The sequence below is a fragment of the Ahaetulla prasina genome, chromosome 2 (genome assembly GCF_028640845.1).
Source record: "Ahaetulla prasina isolate Xishuangbanna chromosome 2, ASM2864084v1, whole genome shotgun sequence".
NCBI classification, from domain to species: Eukaryota; Metazoa; Chordata; class Lepidosauria; order Squamata; family Colubridae; genus Ahaetulla; species Ahaetulla prasina.
In genome coordinates this window covers 60,659,262-60,681,517 of record NC_080540.1, presented here as the reverse complement: position 1 = coordinate 60,681,517, position 22,256 = coordinate 60,659,262, and the positions used below count along the sequence as shown (strand labels likewise).

The 22,256-nt window shown below is 36.5% G+C and overlaps 1 protein-coding gene across 2 annotated transcripts in view; it reads right to left on the bottom strand.

Moving 5' to 3' along the window:
* Positions 1 to 1,098: 1,098 nt before the first annotated feature.
* EEFSEC (eukaryotic elongation factor, selenocysteine-tRNA specific) overlaps positions 1,099 to 22,256 on the bottom strand; it is a 187,678-nt gene continuing 166,520 nt past the window's right edge. The window contains exon 7 of one of the 2 annotated variants that reach the window (XM_058170044.1): positions 1,099 to 1,868. In XM_058170044.1, coding sequence (XP_058026027.1) covers positions 1,831 to 1,868 — 38 coding nt within the window. In that variant the 3' untranslated portion in view covers positions 1,099 to 1,830. Of the gene's footprint in view, positions 1,869 to 9,984; positions 11,192 to 22,256 lie in introns of those variants that run through there. The other variant, XM_058170043.1, reaches the window with a different exon arrangement.

Here is a 22,256-nt window from a genome sequence, read left to right as displayed (position 1 = left end):
CCAAGAACAGAAAAGCATTTAAGGGACTTCCCAGAGAAATCACAGGTAGCATTTCAGAACATGAAGGCAAAAGCAAAAAAAACCAAACAAACCTCAAAACCTAAGAACATTTCATTTCTTAAATGGCAGCTGAATTTGAGATAATGAATGGACATCAGTAATTTCAGCTATTTGATCAAAAGAGAAACCTTGCATCAAGAAATGTTTATGAATCACACCTATCTCTCTCCCCTCCCCCCCGAAAACATGTATCAGCTACAATTTTTTCTTGCATTTTCAATATTCCTATACTGTGTATCTTCAGATGGCTCAAAAATAGGTTGGATGCTATGAATGAAATTGTCCAAACAAAACCACTTAAAAAACCCTAATGGTATCTTTGCACAATAGCTTTACTGTTCAAGATATCCCCATCTAGACAACATAATTCGATTTTGCGTTTTTATCTTTTCTCTCTGAACCTGAAATCAAGTGGATAGCAAGGTTTTATTTTCTTTTTTACACAAATAGACAAAGGAAACTACTAGGTGATGACCATGACCAACAATATGTTAATTCCTAAGAGAAGATTTATTTGGAATCCAAGCGTTCTAGAATTTTGGGGGGAGGGGTAGTACTCAGAGGTGGGTTTCAACAGGTTCTGACTAGTTCTGGAGAACCGGTAGCGGAGATTTTGAGTAGTTCGGAGAACCGGTAGAAAAAATTCTGACTGGTCCCACCCTCATCTATTCTCTGCCTCCCAAGTCCCAGCTGATCGGGAGAAAATGGAGATTCTGCAGTAACCTTCCCCTGGATTGGGAAGGGAAGGGAGATTTCACAATATCCTTCCCCTGAAGTGGGGTGGGAATGGATATTACAATATACTGCCACGCCCACCAAACCACGCCCCCCAAGCCATGCCACGCCCCCCAAGCCATGCCCACAGAACCGGTAGTAAAAAAATTTGAAACCCACCACTGGTAGTACTGCATTCCTGTATAAATGCAGAAATAGTATGCATCCATTTAATAGAAGGGAATGCATAAAATGAGAAGTAGTAGTTGAAAGCTAAAGAAAAAACTTCCCTCAGGATTCTGAACTCTTAGTAATTTGTTCCATGCATTCTATGTTCTGATGGTAGAAAATTCAAAATTGCACACATAGAAAACAATAGAAACTGTGGACAAGCCTCTTATTATCTTATTTTTTTCACTATAAATTCACAAATGTATGGTCATAGCATGGCATCTACGGGAGGAACAAGGGGACAAATGACAAAATGTGCGTCATGGTGTTGGCAGTGTAAACTCCATTCATTTTATAATTGCATGTAACATCCAAATAGTGTGAATACCCGTGGTCATAATATAAAGTGAGTTCTATTTATAGTGCAACCTACTGAAAATTGGTCGAGGAAGATTTTTAAACATGTTCAGAACCATTATTGTCACAGGCTGCCCAGAGATATTGAGTGTCAGGTAGTGTGCAACTTTAAGTAAATCTATATACTACTAAAACTCACCTGGTTGATTGCGTGTAACTTTCAATTGGGGAAAAAATTGCATCACAGGGCAACAATTTTTGAATCAATTTACCTTAAATGGATTAATTTACAGAAAATCATCCAAAATCCTGGATCCTTGATTCCCACGGGATTGAAATTTGGCAAAGTTGTGGCCGCTTAGTGCTTTCCATATTGCCATGTCACCACAGTCAACCATGGTCATGTGATCATCATTTCAAACACTCCCTGCCAGCTTGATACAAGGAAAGTCAGTGGGAAAGCTGTCCGAAAGTTGATAGTTGCTCCCACTCCTCTTTTGCCCGCCCGCGATCGTTCTATTTCTCTGTTTAGGTCAGGAAATGATGACCAACAGGTAATGGGTTGTCTATTATTAAACAATAATACATATGGCATTAAACACAGTAAAGAGGTTAACAGTGGATTCAGTTCAGCATGCCCCAACGAAAATGGATAAATAGTGAAAACGTCTCCATCAGTTTGAGGTTTCTTCCTAATGTATAATGCTTGCAACATTATTTTTTGTATTTCTTCTTACATTTTGAAAAAAAAAACTTTTTTTTTTTGCTTGCATTTGACAACCATACATGCACAGTGCATATTTCTGCTTTGAGGAACTCACCTGAAAAGAAAAAGATGGGGGAATACATGCAATGTCCTGTTACAACTCATGAACTCTAATTTTCCTTTAGCAAAGATGTTTTTAAGAAACTATAAACATATCTGTCAGCATTTTTCTTATCCTACATAGTCCCCAGTCTTTGAACATGTCTTTAACTGATTTTCTTTCAGCCCCAACAAGAATTACAACAAAAATAGAATCTTTCCTTGCTCTTTTATTGGCCCATTGCTGTAGATCCATAGTTTAGGGGGCAAGTTCTTCGACATTTGTCCCCAATCTACATTTTTCTGGCACTGTATGGGCATACCCAGAAACCTTTCTGTGCAGGATTGGGATTGATTGACAGTTCTTGCCTAGAGATTCCAAATTTGCCTCTCTTCTGCTTGACAGAATGTGGATGCCTGCTCTTGTTATAGAATAGGATAAACTCCCACAAGGTGTGGGTATTTTCCTTGTGTTGCTGGGATCTGTTTATTACACCTCAGAGTTTAATTCTTGGAGTAGTGATTTCATTATCTGTTGATTGTATGGGAGGGAGAAACTTTTACTACAAACAAACAAACAAACAAACAAACAAATAAATAAAATCAATCACATCCAGGACATAAACTGTTTCAACTCCTACCCTCAAAACGACGCTATAGAGCACTGCACAACAGAACAACAAGACACAAGAACAGTTTTTTCCCGAAGGCCATCACTCTGCTAAACAAATAATTCCCTCAACACTGTCAAACTATTTACTAAATCTGCACTACTATTAATCTTCTCATCGTTCCCATCACCAATCTCTTTCCACTTATGACTGTATGACTGTAACTTTGTTGCTGGCAATCCTTATGATTTATATTGATATATTGACCATCAGTTGTGTTGTAAATGTTGTACCTTGATGAACGGATCTTTTCTTTTATGTACACTGAGAGCATATGCACCAAGACAAATTCCTTGTGTGTCCAATCACACTTGGCCAATAAAATTCTATTCTATTCTATTCTATTCTATTCTATTCTATTCTATTCTATTCTATTCTATTCTATTATTTATTATTATTATTATTATTATTATTATTATTATTATTATTATTATTATTATTATTATTATTATTATTATTACTATTTATACATTTATTTATTTAAATAAATAAATTTGCTACCCAAATGTAGCAGTCATTCTGTATTTCACATGGAAAAGAACATGAAAATGAGAATCCCCATTATACTCCACCTTAGGAAAACCAACCAAGCCCCCATAATTGTTTTATTTATATTAAAGAGTTTGCTCCATAGAAAAGAAGAGTTTTTTTATGTGAATAAATTAATTGAGATTCGAGGGACAAGATTTTATCATTTATTTATTTTGTTTTTTTAGATGGGGAAGGTCCAAAAAGCTAGACAACAATGTACTGGAGGAAGCAACAATTTAATGTAAATAAATCAGTTACACATTTTGGAAGCAAGGAGACGGGTGTGATTTTTTTTTTTTTGTATTTAATCTGAGAGGTTGGTGGGTACGAGGAACCACTTTTTAATAATGTGGAGGAAGTGGGGGGGGGTTGCAGTGGGTGTACAAGAACAAAATTTAGTAATAAGATAACTGAATGCAGTGTCTGCTCTTACTGTGCATAAATTGCAATACAGCAGTTTCTGTATGGCAAATTTTCTCTCTGACTCCCAAGTCTTTGGAGCTAACAATGCGCCTGTGACAAATGCACTGTACACATATTCAGGCTTGGAAAAATCAAAAAACAAGAAGGTAAGCAGTTGAGACATGCTAGAACAGCACATTTTGGAATATTCAATTTCCTTAAGTTTGGAGAACATTTTGGAACCCGAAGTGTGAAGTTTTGTGCTCAGAACTCTTCAAATTGCCACTTCAGTTCATACACCCCTTTCTGAATGGCTTTAAGAGTGACAATTAGGAGTCTGCTCTCATACCACTGTCAGTGATAACCAACACCTGACCACTCCAGCCCTTCCTTTTCCCCCACAAGTACAACCCAAGATTTGGGTTTTGTTATGAATGCAGTGCCCCCCCCCGCCCCCGAGGCACCATGTTAATCACATCTTGTTTTCCAAATGCAACTGTGGTGGCTCAGATATGGAAGAGGCATCTTGCCTGGGCAGAAGGGAACTGCCACATCCTATCCTTTGATCTAACTCTTACACTTTCAATTGATAAGAGAACAATTTGTCCCTTGAAGGGCTCCTAGATGAGGAAATCTATTCTAATCTGTTAAATATTTAAACTAAGGAAGCTGGGCATAAAAGGGCATAATAATGGCAGGATTTGGATTTCCTTTCCATCCCGATGCTTCACTGGTAAAACTGTAGCAAAAACACCTGGCTCTGTTGTTAAAAGTCCCATTCTATTTGCTGTGAATTACTCAGTGTTACAGACACAACTGCAGCTCCAGCTTAAACTTGATTACCATGATTGCCATCAACCACCTGGGACAAAGAGAGTTGGCAACAGAATTCTTTGGGATCAAACTCTAAATGAAGCCAAAATAAATTCCACCAGGGGGGAGAAACTCCCAGGAATGGAATGGAATGGAATGGAATGGATGGGGATGGGGATTGGATTGGATTCTTTATTGGCCAAGTGTGATTGGACACACAAGGAATTTGTCTTGGTGCATACACTCTCGGTATACCTAAAGGAAAAGATACATTCATCAAGAATCATAAGGTACAACACTTAATGATAGTCATAGGGTACAAATAAGCAATCAAATCATATTAGGAAACAGTCAATATAAATCTTAAGGATACCAGCAACAAGGTTACAGTCATACAGTCATAAATGGGAGGAGATGGGTGATAGGAACGATGAGAAGAGTAATAGTAATGCAGATTTAGAACTGGTTTGACAGTGCTGAGGGAATTATTTGTTTAGCAGAGTGATGGCGTTTGGGAAAAAACTGTTCTTGTGTCTAATTGTTCAGGTAGTGTCATTTTGATGGTAGGAGTTGAAACAGTTTATGTCCAGGATGCGAGGAAGTCTATGGAGATTCTCAGTCATCCAGGTCATGGTTGTCCCAAAGGTGTTCTGTCCCCCCCCAACCACAACCAGAAGACACGTGAGCTGACTATATTTGCCAGCAATTTATTCCTATGACAGATATCAGTTCTGGCAACGAACCTACGATTGCCTGCCAAGTTCTCTTATCTCCTCAGAAGCCAGCGTAACTGCAGTTAATAAACAGAAATCCAGAAGCCAAATTCTTAGTCTCTTGCAGCCAGAGTTTCCAAGAGTCAGTTTTTGTCCGTCACAAGAAGCTATAGAGCAGCTCCTCCTGCTTTCATACCCTGTGGGGTGTGGCTCCATGACTCAGCACTCTCTAGGCCTGCCCTACCCCTTCTTTTGTTGTTCCCGCCTCTCCTTTTTGCGATACCTGGGATTTAACCAGGACTGATTGTCAGCAGCTGGGTCTTGAGGCGTTGCCTGGAAGGGGGAAGGTGCGGGAGAAAGAGGCCTCGTCATCTCCTCCACCTGGCCTGCCTCTGGGACCTGGAGCAGAGCCAGAGAGGAAGGTCCTGCAGAGGGAAGCCCTGTCGGCTCTTCCCCCTCACTCTCGAGTCACTCTCTGCCAGGAGGCCGGCTCTGGAGCCGAAGACATGACAAAAGGTGATTTTTTTTCAAGAGGCAGCTGGACTTTCTGGTTTTTCTTTGAAGACGTCTTGCTTCTCATCCAAGATGCTTCTTTAGCTCTGACTGGATGGGGGGGGATGGAAGGGTTTATACTCCTTGCAGGCAGCTGGTCATTTGCAATATTTTAAAGAGTTGTTGAGGGCACTTGGAGGTCTGTCTGTGCCCTCAGGCTCACCCCACCCAACCTCATTCAACAGGCACCTTCTTCTCCAATCAAGATGCTGTATTAAGCCCTGGATATCAGCATCAATTTCTCATTTTCTGGCTTTGCTCAGTATCTGCTTCAAACCTTTTACTTTTGCAGTAATTACGGGTATTGTCTCCTGCAGCAGATGCTAGCGGTACGACATGTTCCACAACATTTAATCCTTTCCCTCGCTGCCATTCTGGAGTTTCACGGCTTAATGAAACAGAGTCAGTAGATCACAATATGACCCTGTTAATATTTTTAATGCCATTTTTACAAATTACACCATAATGCACCGATTACCAGGATGAAAGCAAAATCTCAGCTGCGTCTGTCTGGAGCCCAAATAAAAGAACATTTGAACATCTGTTCATTCTACAAATGTCTTTAAAAGCTTTGATTTTCTTGTAATCATTTGGTTCCACTATTTCACTTATTTTCTGAATGTATATCCAACAGCCTCAGGACAGTAGCCAGAGATCAGGGTAATAGTACATTATAATCAAAGTTCCTGGGTGCACTTCTGTTTTTCTTTCAGAATTAACTACTGTAGATGGGGGCAGGGGGGTTTGGGGGGAAGAGAGAAACGGCTTCCTCTCCTTTATTAATTCAGAGTTCATAGTGAAATATTGAGAGAATTCAAAGCTGTCTTTTTAAGGTAACTTAATGTATACTGTTTGTCTAGAACTATTCCTGTTGCCCACAGTCCATTCTAAATGAGATTAGGTAGGGAAACACTACAAATAATAAATTGAAATATGCCTAAAATGCTTTATTTCCAGAAGTTTGCACAATAGTACAAAATATGGTGTTTTAAACATTGTCAGTTACAGGGTCTTCATTAGTATAGTAAAGTTTCCAACAGAGCCAAACAAAGCAGCAATTATTAAGACCATCTAGAAGAGCAAAGAAGTGTGATGAAAGCAAGAAAAAAAAAGTAAGGGAAATAGAAAAAAAGGTTAAAGTATAAGATAAGCATCTTATACAGTAGCTTCAGTACAAAATGATCTTGAGGCATCACATGCTATGAGAGGAAGCAAACCTGAATTAACTGTATTAACCTACATTCATATGCTTAGTTAAATAAAAACATTTGACTTCCTGAGGCCAACTTACCGCAGGGCAACTCGCCGTGGGACTAATATCAAAGAAATGGTGGAATAGAATCATTAAACTTGACTGTAAAAAATACAGTTTTTGTAACAGAGTTGTCGAAGTCTGGAATGTTCTTTCTGATTCAGTTGTCTCAGCTACAAATTTTCACAGTTTTAGTCACAAATTGATTTCTGTGGACCTCACTTCACACTTAAGAGGTCCGTCGAGGGGGGTGTCCGTAAGTGCACTAATGTGCCTATTGTCCCTGTCATTGTATTTTTATATTATTCCTGTTTTTTTTCTTTTTTGACAATTTATAATAAATAAAAAATAAATAAAATTTTAAAAAGGATGCCAAAGGAGGGACAAAATAAAATGTAAATGACAAAAATTAAAATATTTTTAAAAATAGATTAAATAATTAAATTGAATTATTGATTTGTTGCGCAGCAAGCTGTCCATGGAGAGTTGGCCATGTCGATTTTTCCCGTGGTAAGTTGGGAGCGGCGAATTGGCCGTGGCAGCTTGACCATGGCAAGTTGGCCTTGGTGAGTTGTCCCATTCTGCTTTTGTTATGTGTGAGCATCCACACATCTTTGGAAATGTTCAGTACATTTTCTCTAGAACTGGTCCACTTTTAAATATGTGTCGAAGTGAGGGGAATGTAACTTTAGACCTTTTGCACTTGGACTTTGAAAGCCAATATAGCAGTAAGAAAAGAAGTAGCATGCAAAACAATTTAGCTTTCTTGATGGAGTAGCTGAATACCTTTGTAGGCCCAATCCAACAACTGGAGAGAAACTGAGAGGTGTCAGAAAAGAGTCAGCTGTTTTGAAACCAGAGGTTTTTCTTTTGGGACTTCTTTTGGGATACACAATTGGAAAAAACCCATGGTGCTTTATTTCTGAACAAGGTTACTTCAGAAAAATTATTGCATGTACAATGATGGAAAGGTTCAGCATTAGCTATAATTCTTCTATTATAGAATGGATTATGAAAATGATGGACAAAATGAGATCATTGAACAGAGAAAAGACATTATCTAAAGTTCCTCTAATACAATGGTCTGCACTTTAATTGCTCAGTGTTTTTTTTTCAGCACTCTGCTTATGTTCAAGAGCGCATCTTGTAACAAGAGCTCCTCTGAATTCAAATGTCCAACATTTATAAGCAATTGCAGCTAATAGATTCATATCTACTTAGCTGAATGGTGAACAGTAAATGAAAAAGCAGCCTACTTTTATATTTTTATGTGGTTTGTTTTTCAGGGCCCTGAATGGCAAATCAAGCACCTATTATTCAGATTTTTACTGAAAATTTACCATTTCATGTCGTCGTTTTTGTATAAATGTTATGGATAAACATACATGTGTCAGACCTTCTCTCTCCTATACTTGAAGGGGCTGCTAAGCAGGAATTCAAATTAAAGCTTCCTGACAGTCTCCATTTGAACACATTCCAGGAAGAGCAGTCCACCATCTCTCTGAGCAATTCTGTAATTGTTTTTCTATTATTTGTACATTGGAAGTGCTGTAAAACATACTAAGCAAATAAATTGTAAATAATAACTGAGACTGTAGTAGGGAGATTACAGTTTTAATGAAACACTGGGGGTCAGTAGAGTGTAACACACTAATTATAAGTAAAGGCTGGATGTCCAGAGTTCACATTCAGCTCAGCTCATTTATGTTGCACAGTTTATGCTGCTATTTATTTTGGAATCTGCACCTGGAATACCTGATTCTCTTCAGTTCCTTCTATCCTTATTTTACAATAGGTTAGCGACTATTTATTGAGTCTGTCATCTGCATCTCTATAACTGTCTGGTTTGGCTTTGCAACCAAACAAGACAGACACAGACTTCAATGGATAATTAGAACTGCAGAAAAAACAATTTCTACCAACCTGCCTTCCATTGAGGACCTGTATACTGCACGAGTCAAAAAGAGGGCTGTCAAAATATCGACAGACTCCTCACATCCTGGACATAAATGGTTTCAACTTCTGCCCTCAAAATGACGTTATAGGGCACTGCACACCAGAACAACTAGACACAAGGAGTTTTTTCCTGAATGCCATCACTCTGCTAACACTGTCAAACTATATACTAAGACTGTATTACTATTATTCTTTTCATCCTTCCTATTACCTATCTCCTCCTACTTATGACTAGAACCATGTTGCCTGTATTTTTACTATTTATATAGCTTTATTTGTTTCCAAGTATGATTTGATTGCTTATTAGTAACCTATGACTATCACTAAATGCTGTATTTTATGGTTCTTGATGAATGTATTTGTTTTGTTTTTTCCTTTTATATACACTGAGAACATATGCACCAAAGACAAATATCTTGGGTGTCCAATCACACTTGGTCAATAAAGAATTCTATCTGAGCAATTGAAAATGAACTAGCTCTTAAGATCATGAGCACTTTATTTTATCTGAAATTCATCCTTGTCTCTATTATATTTTATTTATGTATTATATTTATATCTTTTTTTACTTTTTGAAACAGTCCAGTCAACTTAATTAACTTTAAAATTAAAATTAATTTTAAATGGGTTTTTTTAGCTTATTATATATTTTACTTCTCAGGCCAATTTTAAAATAAGTTTTTTAACTGCATTTTAAATTTGTATATTGTACCGTCTGTTTTATTCTTGCCTGTACACCGCCCTGAGTCCTTCGGGAGAAGGACGGTATAGAAATCAAATAAATAAATAAATAAATAAATAAACTTATGACAATATCTTATATAATTTTAAGTTTAGGTTATGTTTTTAAAGATTATGTCATCAGAGGAAAAAATACAGGATTGTGATGGAGTAAAAGTAGTAAAAAAGACCACTCTGTACATTCTCCCCCCCCCCCAGAAAAAAGTCACAATAAATAGCAACCATACAAACATTCTCAAACTGTCTTTATTGCTCCTACAAAATTTTATCTGTTTATTGGCACCAGGCACAGAGGAAAAAGAAATTGGAAATTTATTTCCTGACCATTATCCTCATTTGCAAAATTTGTTCAACAAATAATGGTTAGAAAGAAAATTTGCTTAAGGTTTGTGACCCAAATCTCGATTCATCAAGTAAAATTATTTTTGAACAAACATGAAAGAAACACCAACCTTGCTCCATATGGTTGATTTTGGGTTTACCGTTCCAATTTTTGGTTTTGCTAGAGAATGAGTGATTTTGTATGGGGAGAAAACAAGGATGCTGAAACTGGGACTTAATAAGTTTTAGAAATACAGTTTACTATTGTTTCACCAAAATAAAACTAATAAACAACTAAAAAAACTTTTAATAATTTGTTATTTTGGTAATAAAAGTGAAGATGTTTTTGTGATGTTGAATAATATTTATTTTATTCAAGGAAATAAGCAGGGACATTTTATTCTTTTTCTGGAATGGTGGAAAGAGAAAAAAGATTCATTTCACATTCAGATAGGTATACACGTAAAAATTATATGAAAGCCATTATGAACCATGAAACAGCAAAGTTAATGATATGCCATGAAATTATGTACATCCCTGAAGCCAGTTAAAATGATACTCAAAATACAAACCTCACTCACAAAATAATCCCTGCCCTATAACTAGTGTATTTGTATTCTTGAACATACAAGAATGTAAACAATTTAATTTCAGATGTATTTGCATTTTACTTTTCATCAAGTTTTCCATTAATTTTGTTTCTTGATTCAATTATAATATCTGATCATCAAAAATATGAAAAAGTTTAAACTGTATATATTAATATGGAAACATTTCTACTACCTGCAAAAAAGTATCATGTATCTGTACCTATATCACAGCAGGCTGGAACTGGAAGGGAGAGGGAGGGAGGGAGAAGGAGGGAGAAAGAGAGGACAATGTGAACAGTTTATGGAACCCACCATCAAGTCATTTTGGTGTTCAGTCTTTAAGACTTCAAACATGGCTCAAGACTGAATCATTTTCTTCTGTGAATCAAAGACATATCTTTTAAAAAGAAGAGTGATATGAACAGGATGGGCAGAGTCAACCTTGTTACTTTCATCCTCTTTTGCTGAATCTCCCTTCCCTGCCTTGGGCTTCTTCTTAGAAATGGCAGTCAGAAATCCCTTTGTTTCTGGCTTCACCCCATCTGAAAAGATATTTTTTTAAAAAAACTATTAGAAAGGAAACATCTTCAGGCAACCATCTCCAAATCTTGTCGACTATAACCTACTACTAGATAAAATAGAAAAATGTGGGTTAAACAGCATCACCATCAAATGGATTCATAACTGGCTGACCAACCGCACTCAACGTGTAGTCCTCAATGGAACTGCATCTACATGGAGGGAAGTATATAGTGGGGTACCCCAAGGCTGTGTTTTAGGCCCAGTATTGTTCAACATCTTCATCAATGATTTTGGCGAGGGGACAGATGGGGAACTCAGCAAATTTACAGACAACATCAAGTTGACTTTGTAAATATATACAAATAGAATGAGACTATTGCCCTATACATTGTAAGCCGCCCTGAGTCTTCGGAGAAGGGCGGGGTATAAATGTAAACAAAAAAAAAAACTTTTAATAATTTGTTATTTTGGTAATAAAAGTGAAGATGTTTTTGTGATGTTGAATAGTATTTATTTTATTCAAGGAAATAAGCAGGGACATTTTATTCTTTTTCTGGAATGGTGGAAAGAGAAAAAAGATTCATTTCACATTCAGATAGGTATACACGTAAAAATTATATGAAAGCCATTATGAACCATGAAACAGCAAAGTTAATGATATGCCATGAAATTATGTACATCCCTGAAGCCAGTTAAAATGATACTCAAAATACAAACCTCACTCACAAAATAATCCCTGCCCTATAACTAGTGTATTTGTATTCTTGAACATACAAGAATGTAAACAAAAAAAAAAACTTTTAATAATTTGTTATTTTGGTAATAAAAGTGAAGATGTTTTTGTGATGTTGAATAGTATTTATTTTATTCAAGGAAATAAGCAGGGACATTTTATTCTTTTTCTGGAATGGTGGAAAGAGAAAAAAGATTCATTTCACATTCAGATAGGTATACACGTAAAAATTATATGAAAGCCATTATGAACCATGAAACAGCAAAGTTAATGATATGCCATGAAATTATGTACATCCCTGAAGCCAGTTAAAATGATACTCAAAATACAAACCTCACTCACAAAATAATCCCTGCCCTATAACTAGTGTATTTGTATTCTTGAACATACAAGAATGTAAACAAAAAAAAAAAAACTTTTAATAATTTGTTATTTTGGTAATAAAAGTGAAGATGTTTTTGTGATGTTGAATAGTATTTATTTTATTCAAGGAAATAAGCAGGGACATTTTATTCTTTTTCTGGAATGGTGGAAAGAGAAAAAAGATTCATTTCACATTCAGATAGGTATACACGTAAAAATTATATGAAAGCCATTATGAACCATGAAACAGCAAAGTTAATGATATGCCATGAAATTATGTACATCCCTGAAGCCAGTTAAAATGATACTCAAAATACAAACCTCACTCACAAAATAATCCCTGCCCTATAACTAGTGTATTTGTATTCTTGAACATACAAGAATGTAAACAAAAAAAAAAAAAAAAAAAAAGCTAGGAGGAATAGTCAACACTCTGGAAGGTAGGCTTAAGATACAGAAGGATCTTGACAGATTTGAACATTGCACTATCTATTAGCACTATCTAACAAAATGAAATTCAGTGGTGAAAAAAGTAAGGTTTTACATTTAGGCAAGAAAAACAAAATGCACAGGTACAGTATATGTGGTACCTCACTCAATAGTAGTAACTGTGAGAGAGATCTTGGAGTCCTAGCGGACAACCATTTAAATATGAGCCAGCAGTGTGCAGCAGCTGCCAAAAAAGTCAACACAGTTCTAAACAGAGGGCTAGAATCAAGATCACATGAAGTGTTAATATCACTTTATAATGCCTTGGAAAATTTTTGGTTAAAGCTTTTAGGATTATGAGAAGAGACCACAGAGTCAGGTAAAGTATTCCAAGCACTGATGATTCTGTTACAGAAGTCATATTTTCTGCAATCTAGATTAAAACGGTTGACATTAAGTTTAAATCTATTGGTTGCTCTTGTATTATTGCAATTAAAGCTGAAGTAGTCTTCGACAGGAAGGACATTACAATAAATGATTCTATGAGTTAAACTTAGGTCTTGTCGAAAGCGACGGAGTTCCAAGTTTTCCAAGCCCAGGATTTCAAGTCTAGTGGGATAAGGTATTTTGATATGAAGAATGGTTGCAGGAACGGGACATGTCTAGTCTTATGAAAAGAAGGACTAGGGGTGACATGATAGCAGTGTTCCAATATCTCGGGCTGTCACAAAGAAGAGGGAGCCAAGCTATTCTCCAAAGCACCTGAGGGCAGGTCAAGAAGCAATGGATGGAAACTAATCAAGGAGAGAAGCAACTTAGAACTAAGCAGAAGTTCTGACAGAACAATTAATCAGTGGAACAACTTGCATCCAGAAGTTGTGAATGCTCCAACACTGGAAGTTTTTAAGAAGATATTGGATAACAATTTGTCTGAAGTGGGTAGGGTTTCATGCCGAAGCAGGGGGTGGACTAGAAGACCTCCAATGTCCCTTCCAAACAGATATTCTGTTCTGTTCTGGATATGAGTTCCATATCCAAATTGTTCCACAGCAAGAACAGCACTGTAGAAAAACCCAGTAAAATGGAGAAATCTACCATCTATTACCATTGATTTGCAGGATAAATATATCAACTTCCTGAATACAGGTTACCTACCTTATATTAATTAATTAATTATTAATTAAAATAACATATATTACTCAAGAACCTTTCTTTTAAATGTCTTTATTTAACCTGTTACATTTGAGATTAATATGTGAGGACCCTGGGTAATCTAAATCAAAACAAAAACAGTGACTGCTATTCAGGGCTTGGCGATGTTTTGGCCAAGCTGCTAGCAGAGATCTCCTTAAAAGCATATTCAGTCCCACCTAGCTGAATATTCTGCAAATGTAGGTATTGGGCAGTAAGCCAATTTCAGCTCAGGTATTTCTAACCTGTGGTGTCATATAACCTTATCTCAAACACTTAATCAGTTTCTCTCCTCTCATATTGAAATACAGAGACAGATTCTTATATCATGGCCCAACAATAAGATTGAGATGTTTATGATTTACTGGAGACAGGTCGTCTACAAGCACAGGTGATCTGTTCCATTGCAGACAAACTAAAGGCCTATTCACAGTTAATTGTGTTGATTCAGCACCAGAATATATATATTCAAGAAAAGATATGTCCACCATGAGGTAGGTACAGCATATTACAAAGGCCTAATGAAGAAGAAACAGGACAAGAAATGTAGTTCCTTTTCTTCCTAATATTTAAGTCATTTCTTCAGATATAATCCAACACTTCCTTATAGTTCCCCTATCCTATGAAATATGATAATGTAAGTCAAACTCCCACCTCTTTCAAGCATGATCTTGCAATAGGAAAAGTAAATATTACCAGAAAAGTTGAATAGCCAGTCAACATAGTGAGTTTTAATGTGGACATCTAAGATATGGTTCTGAGTTAATTTGAAAAAAGGCAAAACTAATTATTTAAAATGTAAAATGTGAATACAGCAAGCTTAGTACAATCTAAGGAATCTGGTCACTATAATTTGCTGCTACTCTCATTTGTGGGTATTATCAGCTTAACTTGTGAAAGAATTTTCAAATCAGCTGTTAAGTAAAATCTTTTTTTTTTCATTTTTAAACCTTTTTCAAATTCCAGTATTTCAAGTCACCAAGTTTTTTTTAAAATCATATCAGATTCAATATGTTTACTGATGAAAATGAGGTAAATAATTCTATATGTATCATGTTTGTCTGTGAAGAGGACAGATAGTGCTTTATGTCCATATTCAGCAGTGTGAAAGCTAAAAATATGTGTTTATAAGAGCAGAAGAAAATATTTTGTCCCAACAATGTGAAAAGATAATGTTTATATAAATTGTTGTATACAATTGTTGTAAGAAGTTGTTAAACATTTGAACAAGGCTTCATAATCATGCATGCTCTTATTTTGGCTATCCAAAATAAGGATACTGGGTTAAAGTAAACTATATTTTAACAGTTAAACTGTAATATTTATCTATAATGTTTTAGTATGTTTCTTTTTGTATTTTTTAAAGACGAAAACAGTGGAGATTTTAGCGCTTGGCTCAGAAATTTAGATTATTAGCAAATAATTTAATATATTTAGATCAGTGGTGGGTTTCCAATTTTTTTACTACCAGTTCTGTGGGTGTGACTTGGTGGGCGTGGCATAGTTTGGTCAGCATGGCATGGCTTGATGGGCATGGATGGGGAAGGATACTGTAAAATCTCCATTCTCTCCCCAATCCAGGGGAAGGTTACTGCAAAATCCCCATTTCCTCCTGATCAGCTGGGACTTGGGAGGCAGAGAATAGATGGGGGAGGGGCCAGGCAGAGGTGGTATTTACCAATTCTCCAAACTACTCAAAATTTTCACTACTGGTTCTCCAGAACTGGTCAGAACCTGCTGAAACCCAACTCTGATTTAGATGTAATTTAATGTTTTGTAACGCTAATTTCTAATCAAAGATACACTGAATGCTAACTCTTGGTAAACTCCTCTGTCCATTTATAAATACCATATTTCTCCCTTTACTTGTTTGTTCAATCTTTTTTCTCTGTTTTAGAAATGATTATTTTTTAAAAGCAATGTAAAAGAAAAAACCACTGAGAGGCTCACTCACTCTCTCGGACTTCAAAGATTTATAAAACACCAGCAGAGGTAGGCCAAATGCATTGGGGGGAGGGGGGAAGGAGGTGATGTTGCTTAGTTATCTTCTTAGTTAATCCAGCCATCTCACTGTTAAAGAATGGTTGTGCAGGCCAGTACAGCTAAAACATTATTTTCATTTGTAACTAAAAATAATCTCAAATAATTAGCAGCCTATAGCTGTGCACAATGGATGTGGAATTAAGGCTCATATAAAGTAATATACTCTTATCAAAAGAATTTATTTACCTAGAACTTTATCAGGAGAATCCTACCTCAATATTAATAAATATTAATAACAGTAATAATATATTAAATGTATATTTTACCTGACTCTAATTTTGAATGGTTTAAATTGTTCAAACATTTAAAAACAAAAAACAGTATAATCCATTTATTCTGATTAAGCCAATTTTCATTTGTAGATATTAGATGATGCGTTTGTGGGGGGAGGGGGAACAAATTCATCCATCCATCCATCCATTAATAATTATTAGTATAACTAAATTATAATGTTTGCTTGAAATGTGAACAGTTATGTACCGTGTTTCCCCAAAAATAAGACCGGGTCTTATATTAATTTTTGCTCCAAAAGGGCTTATTTTCTGCTTAGGTCTTATTTTCAGTGAAATACGGTACTAAATACGTCCATTTGGCTGATGATCTTAACGGGCTTATTTTGGGGATATGGCTTATATTACGAGCATCCTGAAAAATCACGCTAGGGCTTATTTTCAGGCTGGGTCTTATTTTTGGGGAAACCGGGTACACTACTGACACTAATCTGATTGTGATGGGGAGAATTTGACTAATTAAATAAATAAATTTATATGGTGATGTTTATATACTTCTTTGCTTTTCCAGTCATTCAAAGCAGTTTGCAACAAAATCTATTGGTCAAATCCTCCTTAAAATAAACCTGCTCTTTCTTAACAGTAAATTTAAAAAACTAATTGCCCCAGTCTGTACTTCCATTATATTGTATTTATTCTTGTCTAATATGATTCCTAGCTATTGACTTACACTGGGCCTCTGTGGCTCAGACTGCTAATGCAGTCTGTTATTAACAGCAGCTGCCTGCAATTACTGCAGGTTCTAGTCCCACCAGGCCCAGGGTTGACTCAGCCTTCCATCCTTTATAAGGTAGGTAAAATGAGGACCCAGATTGTTGGGGGCAATAAGTTGACTTGGTATATAAATATACAAATAGGATGAAGACTATTGCTAACATAGTGTAAGCCGCCCTGAGTCTTCTGAGAAGGGCGGGATATAAATGCAAATAAAAAACAAAAACAAAAAAAACTTACACTGGTTAATATTCTTTGTGTGAAGAAGAACCTTTATAGGAAGGAGATGCTCAGCTTTGTAAGGATGGTTACAAGGAAGTTCTTTAAGCCTTAAAACAGGACTGGCAGAGTACTTTCTACTCAATTCCAAAGAAGTGCTCCAGACCATGCAAAAGCACAAGCATAGCACCTGCCTCCATCTCATTAAAGCAGCAGTGTCTTCTCACAGAACCGTGGAACAATTTGGAAAAAAGACAGAACTATGCAGAGGCATTCCTGCCTTGTGCACCCTAATGCAACTTTGGAAACAGAAACTAAAGCACTGTACCACCGTATTTAAACTTTAAAAAACAGAAATTGGAATTGTTCCCAGCAGTAACCATTGCAGCAGCATCAGAACAATTATACAATTATAATCACTCATTCACCACTGCTTTTACATGGAGAAGAGAGCAGAGAGAGCAAAGAGAAAGAAGGGGGGGAAAAGACAGGGAACCAAGCTTTACAAAAGCATAATCATATTAAACTTTGGAGGGGGGAAAAAAGAGAAGAAATAGCAGCTAAAGAGCATTTTGCTTGCAAATTTGTATCGTTTTTAGCAGAGAATTATCTCCAAGGCATTTTGTAGCTGGGAAATAGAAAAAAAAATAGGGTAGGTAGTTAACCAAGTGGAATCATGGGCTGCCAGCCAAAAGCAGCTCAGGTATTACAGCTAGGTATTTAAATTACTTAATCAAATCCCAAGGCCCTTATTCTGCAAACTGATTAGCTAGTTGCTGGCATCACACCCTGACAAATGGCATGGTGGGTTTTTTTTCACTCTGGTGCCAGGAGGTCTATGGGCTGAAGAGGCTCTGTGACACAGGCAGCACAAAGAGGGAAAGCACAAGCAGACAGGCTGGGAGCCACAATCTATGTTTCATCTACCTCGGTGGATTTCTCGTATTACACACAATGCATACTTTACATTTTACAAGACCAAGGAAATGAAGGAAAATATATCTTTCACCAAATAAGACATCAGCCCCTTAATAACTGAAATGACTGATATTTTTAGATGGAGGTCTAGTTTAACTTACTTACATTAAGAGTCTAATCTCTTCTGAACAATGACTGTGTAAGCTTGAATAAATAGTAAGAAATCTGTTCCATTAATTAAGTGCTGCCTGTACTACTCGGATTTGTAACAAATGTTAATAGATTTCTCTCCCTTTTCTCTGTTGGACAATTACTTTATTTTGCCAACTTGCTAATGGATTAAATTGAAAAGGTCCATGTGTTTAAAAAGAAAGGGATTGTGTGTGAGAAAGAGAAGACATTAGCTTCAAAGTTACAATAGGCAAGTGGTCCAGTGGCCCACTTTGCTCAGAAATACCTATACTTTTGTGTGTGTGTGTGTGTGTGTGTGTGTGTGTGTAGCACACTAGGGCCAAGGGAAGAGTGTGCACTAATGTGTAGCTCTCCCGAGCCAAGGAAAGAACAGGAGGTTTAACTAATTCAATTTGTGCCATCCATCACTTACATTTCACTTAACAAGTTTATTGTAGTGTTCCCCATTCTTTTATTAACTAGATATAAAAACAAAAGGAATACACAAAATTATAAAGAAGAAAAAAGGAATTTTATTCTAGCTTTATGGCATAAATTGTTTCTATCTATGTATAAACATAAACACCTGTCACTCCTAACATCAACCTACTTGCTCATGATCTGCTCACTTATAATATTTTCCTCACATTAGTTGTGCATTAGCTTTGAACTAATTTGCAAACACAAATTTAAATTGAAGTATATTTATGTTTCCTACAAGCCATCATTTATATTTTGCAATGATCCTCCTACTGTTGCATTGTATCCAAAGCAACTAAACACAATGGCTTTGTGCAGTAAATACCATTTGTGGTTTGAACATCTGAAAATAAAAGAATCCACCTAAGATACCCATTAGTATATATTATTACATAGTCTATTTCAGTATAAGCTTTACTTATTTCAATGGAAAAAGCAAACCTCCACAGAAAAAAATAATTCCAATCAGGGGATTAATGTAAGAAAATAGTTCAAGTTGTATAACTTTTTCCCAATACCAGCAAACTAAATTTAGTTCAACAGTTAATTTCTTCTCTGAAAATCAGCATAGATTTTTATAGTGGCAATTCCAATTTTTTTCTCTAGCTTGACTGTACAACTGAATATAAACATATGCAATCAGTAATTTAGTATTCAGATAACACACAACAAAAAATAGGCTTTTATTTCTTCGGGGGAACAAACTAAAAGAAAGGCAGAGGTTGCTTTTAATAATTTTACTGTTCCACCTGCTACAACCTACTGCCAATTTGTTCATATCTTCCTAATCAAGTCTAGAAGAAAAATCAAACAGCAGCTAATATTGGGCATCAGTTGAGTCCTAATACTTTACTGGGCAGGGAATCTTTTGTCCAGAATTTAAAACAAACACACTCACACACAAAGTTTATTTAAGCAAATAGGTTTTATCTGTAACATGGGGAAGGCAACCTTTTGGCAATCAGGGACCACACTACGTTATCTTGTTCAACTTCTGGAGATCACCGATAGCATTTGAAAAGGGTATAACTGAATTTTTCTTGGTTTTTTTTCCCTTTACTGTCGCAGAGAGGAAGAATTGGAGAATTAAATTTTATAAGCACATTCCCAATTCTTAAAAAGTAGCTTGTAAGGTATGTGACTTGCCAAGTGCCTGATGACTCATTATAATTTGGGACTCTAACACAACCTATGGCAAGCTGCAAAACACTTATACCCATCAAGGGATAGCCTAGCCATCCAACTGAAGAGCAACTGGGCTGTGCATGCTTCAAAACTGATTCGAAAGAGGGGTTTATGCCTGTAAGTGAGAGCAGTGCTGTAGATGCAGTTTTTCCCCTCTTGTAAAGTCCTAAGAAAAAGAGTGTTAGTTTGGGTGAGGATTAACATATACAACTAAATTCTAAAGAAAGCTGTTTGAAAACCAGGTCTTTGCATTGGCCATATCATGTATCGGAGAATAAAAAACACCATTTTTAAATACGATAATTCAGATTCAGTGCTACTCATTTAAGAAAGGGTTTTTCATATCAAATAACTCCAAGCCAATGTGTAAGTACAGAATTCCATGAACTTTGTGGCATTCATACACCCCACTTATAGAAACAACCAAACAATATGTAGAACTATAGAAAACCAACAAAGGAACCAAGTTATAAATTGCAAAATGCAAACGGAGGACAGATGTATGAACCAAAAGAAGAAACAGAGATAAAACTATTAACACAGATGGAGATGCTATTTTTTAACCATTTATCTTGAAAAGCTGCATGTGTAAATACAGGGGGGGTTTTGTACAGAGCACTTATGTTCAGTCTTGATGATTTATTGAAAAACCACAGAATCTATTGAAAGATGATCTAGTCCATCTCCTTCTTTCTTGTTTAATAAACGGCATTATCAAATGTCACCTAGGCTTTTCGTGAAAACCTCTAGTTTCCTTATGATCTATTTATATTCAGCTTATTAAACTGGTGTTTGCATGATCTACAGATGCTAGTTTGCCATAGCAAAACAACAGTCAAGACATGGACTCCAGGACAGATGTGTAAAATCTTCAAACTCCATGGTTTCAAGTTTGAAATGGCTGTTTCATATGTCCCATGACTGAAAAGGAATAGAGCATGCTTTATTCTGTTATGTTTCATTCCATTTTCAAAATAGCCATTTCAAGCACTTCAAAATCCAACCATTTGAAATTTAAATGCACATTTTTCTTCACTACTCTCTCAAATGAGATCTGCTTGCTTATTTGAAAATTTTAATTTTTCCAGTTAAGTGACATGTATGTATTACTACTCCCATTGCATAGTAGTTATGCAAATATTTTCTTTTTCCTTTGCTTTTAAGCTTTTCTGCTGCTTCTCCAGAGGTGGTATTCAGCAGGTTCTGACCAGTACTGGAGAACCGGTAGGCGAAATTTTGAGTAGTTCAGAGAACTGGCAAATATCAGTTTGGCTGCCCTTGCCCCCATCTATTCTGGCTGACCCTGCCCCCATCTATTCTCTGGCTCCCAAGTCCCAGCTGATTGGGAAGAAATGGGGATTTTGCAGTAACCTTCCCCTGGAGTGGGGAGGAAATGGAGATTTTACAGTATCCTTCCCCTGCCACGCCCACCAAGCCACGCCCACCAAGCCACGCCACGCTTACCAAGCCACGCCCACAGAACTGGTAGTAAAAAAATTTGAATTCCACCACCGATAAGTAGTAAGGAAAGAATAGTACGAATCTTTCAGCAACAAGGTGCATATTCTCATGTGGAATAAACTGCCTGCACACAATGGTTGAACCAGGCTGAGCATCAGCTGCCTTGTCAACTACTCTTTTAGGATGTCCTCATTCATTAGACTTCACCTCCTACAGTTTAAACACCTGCTTGAAAGCAAATAAACATGCATGGCATGACAAGACATGTAACTGCATATTTTCTTGGTCCTTGAGACAAGAATTCATGACCAAGGCAATTCTCGTGGCTGACCCATTTTTGTCATGAGAAACTTCTTCAGTTGCATAGTCAGCTGCACTGAGTCAGGTTCTGCCCTTGGTTCTTTTTTTACAGGAAAATTCCAACTTTTACCAGAATAATTTTAATATATGTACACTAGCTACAAAAAAATGCTACTTATCCCTATGGTAGAGACTATGTTGATTAAAATTGACATGTACCAGCTTTGTGCACTGCTATTCATTCTATTAATTGTAATAACAGGGACAAGTGTACTCTGATCTCTAAAAGCCCTGGAATCCACCACATATAGGTCTTTATCACAATATGGCAATCTGCCACACAGCAGTCTTCTTTACCTTAACTGCTTACAACCACTATGCATAAACATTTGGCTGAAATGAGGCCACTGTTGTTTCTAGCTTAGACCTGCTCAACAGTGTAAAAAAAAATCTGAAGCCCACTGTTAATTCGCTGCCAGTCTCTGCATGTGCATTATCTGACTCGTTTCTGGAACACAAACTTGTAATACTTAAAGTACTAGAGGTCCAAGAAGACTGTCACTATCTGTTGCTATTGTAACTGGGATG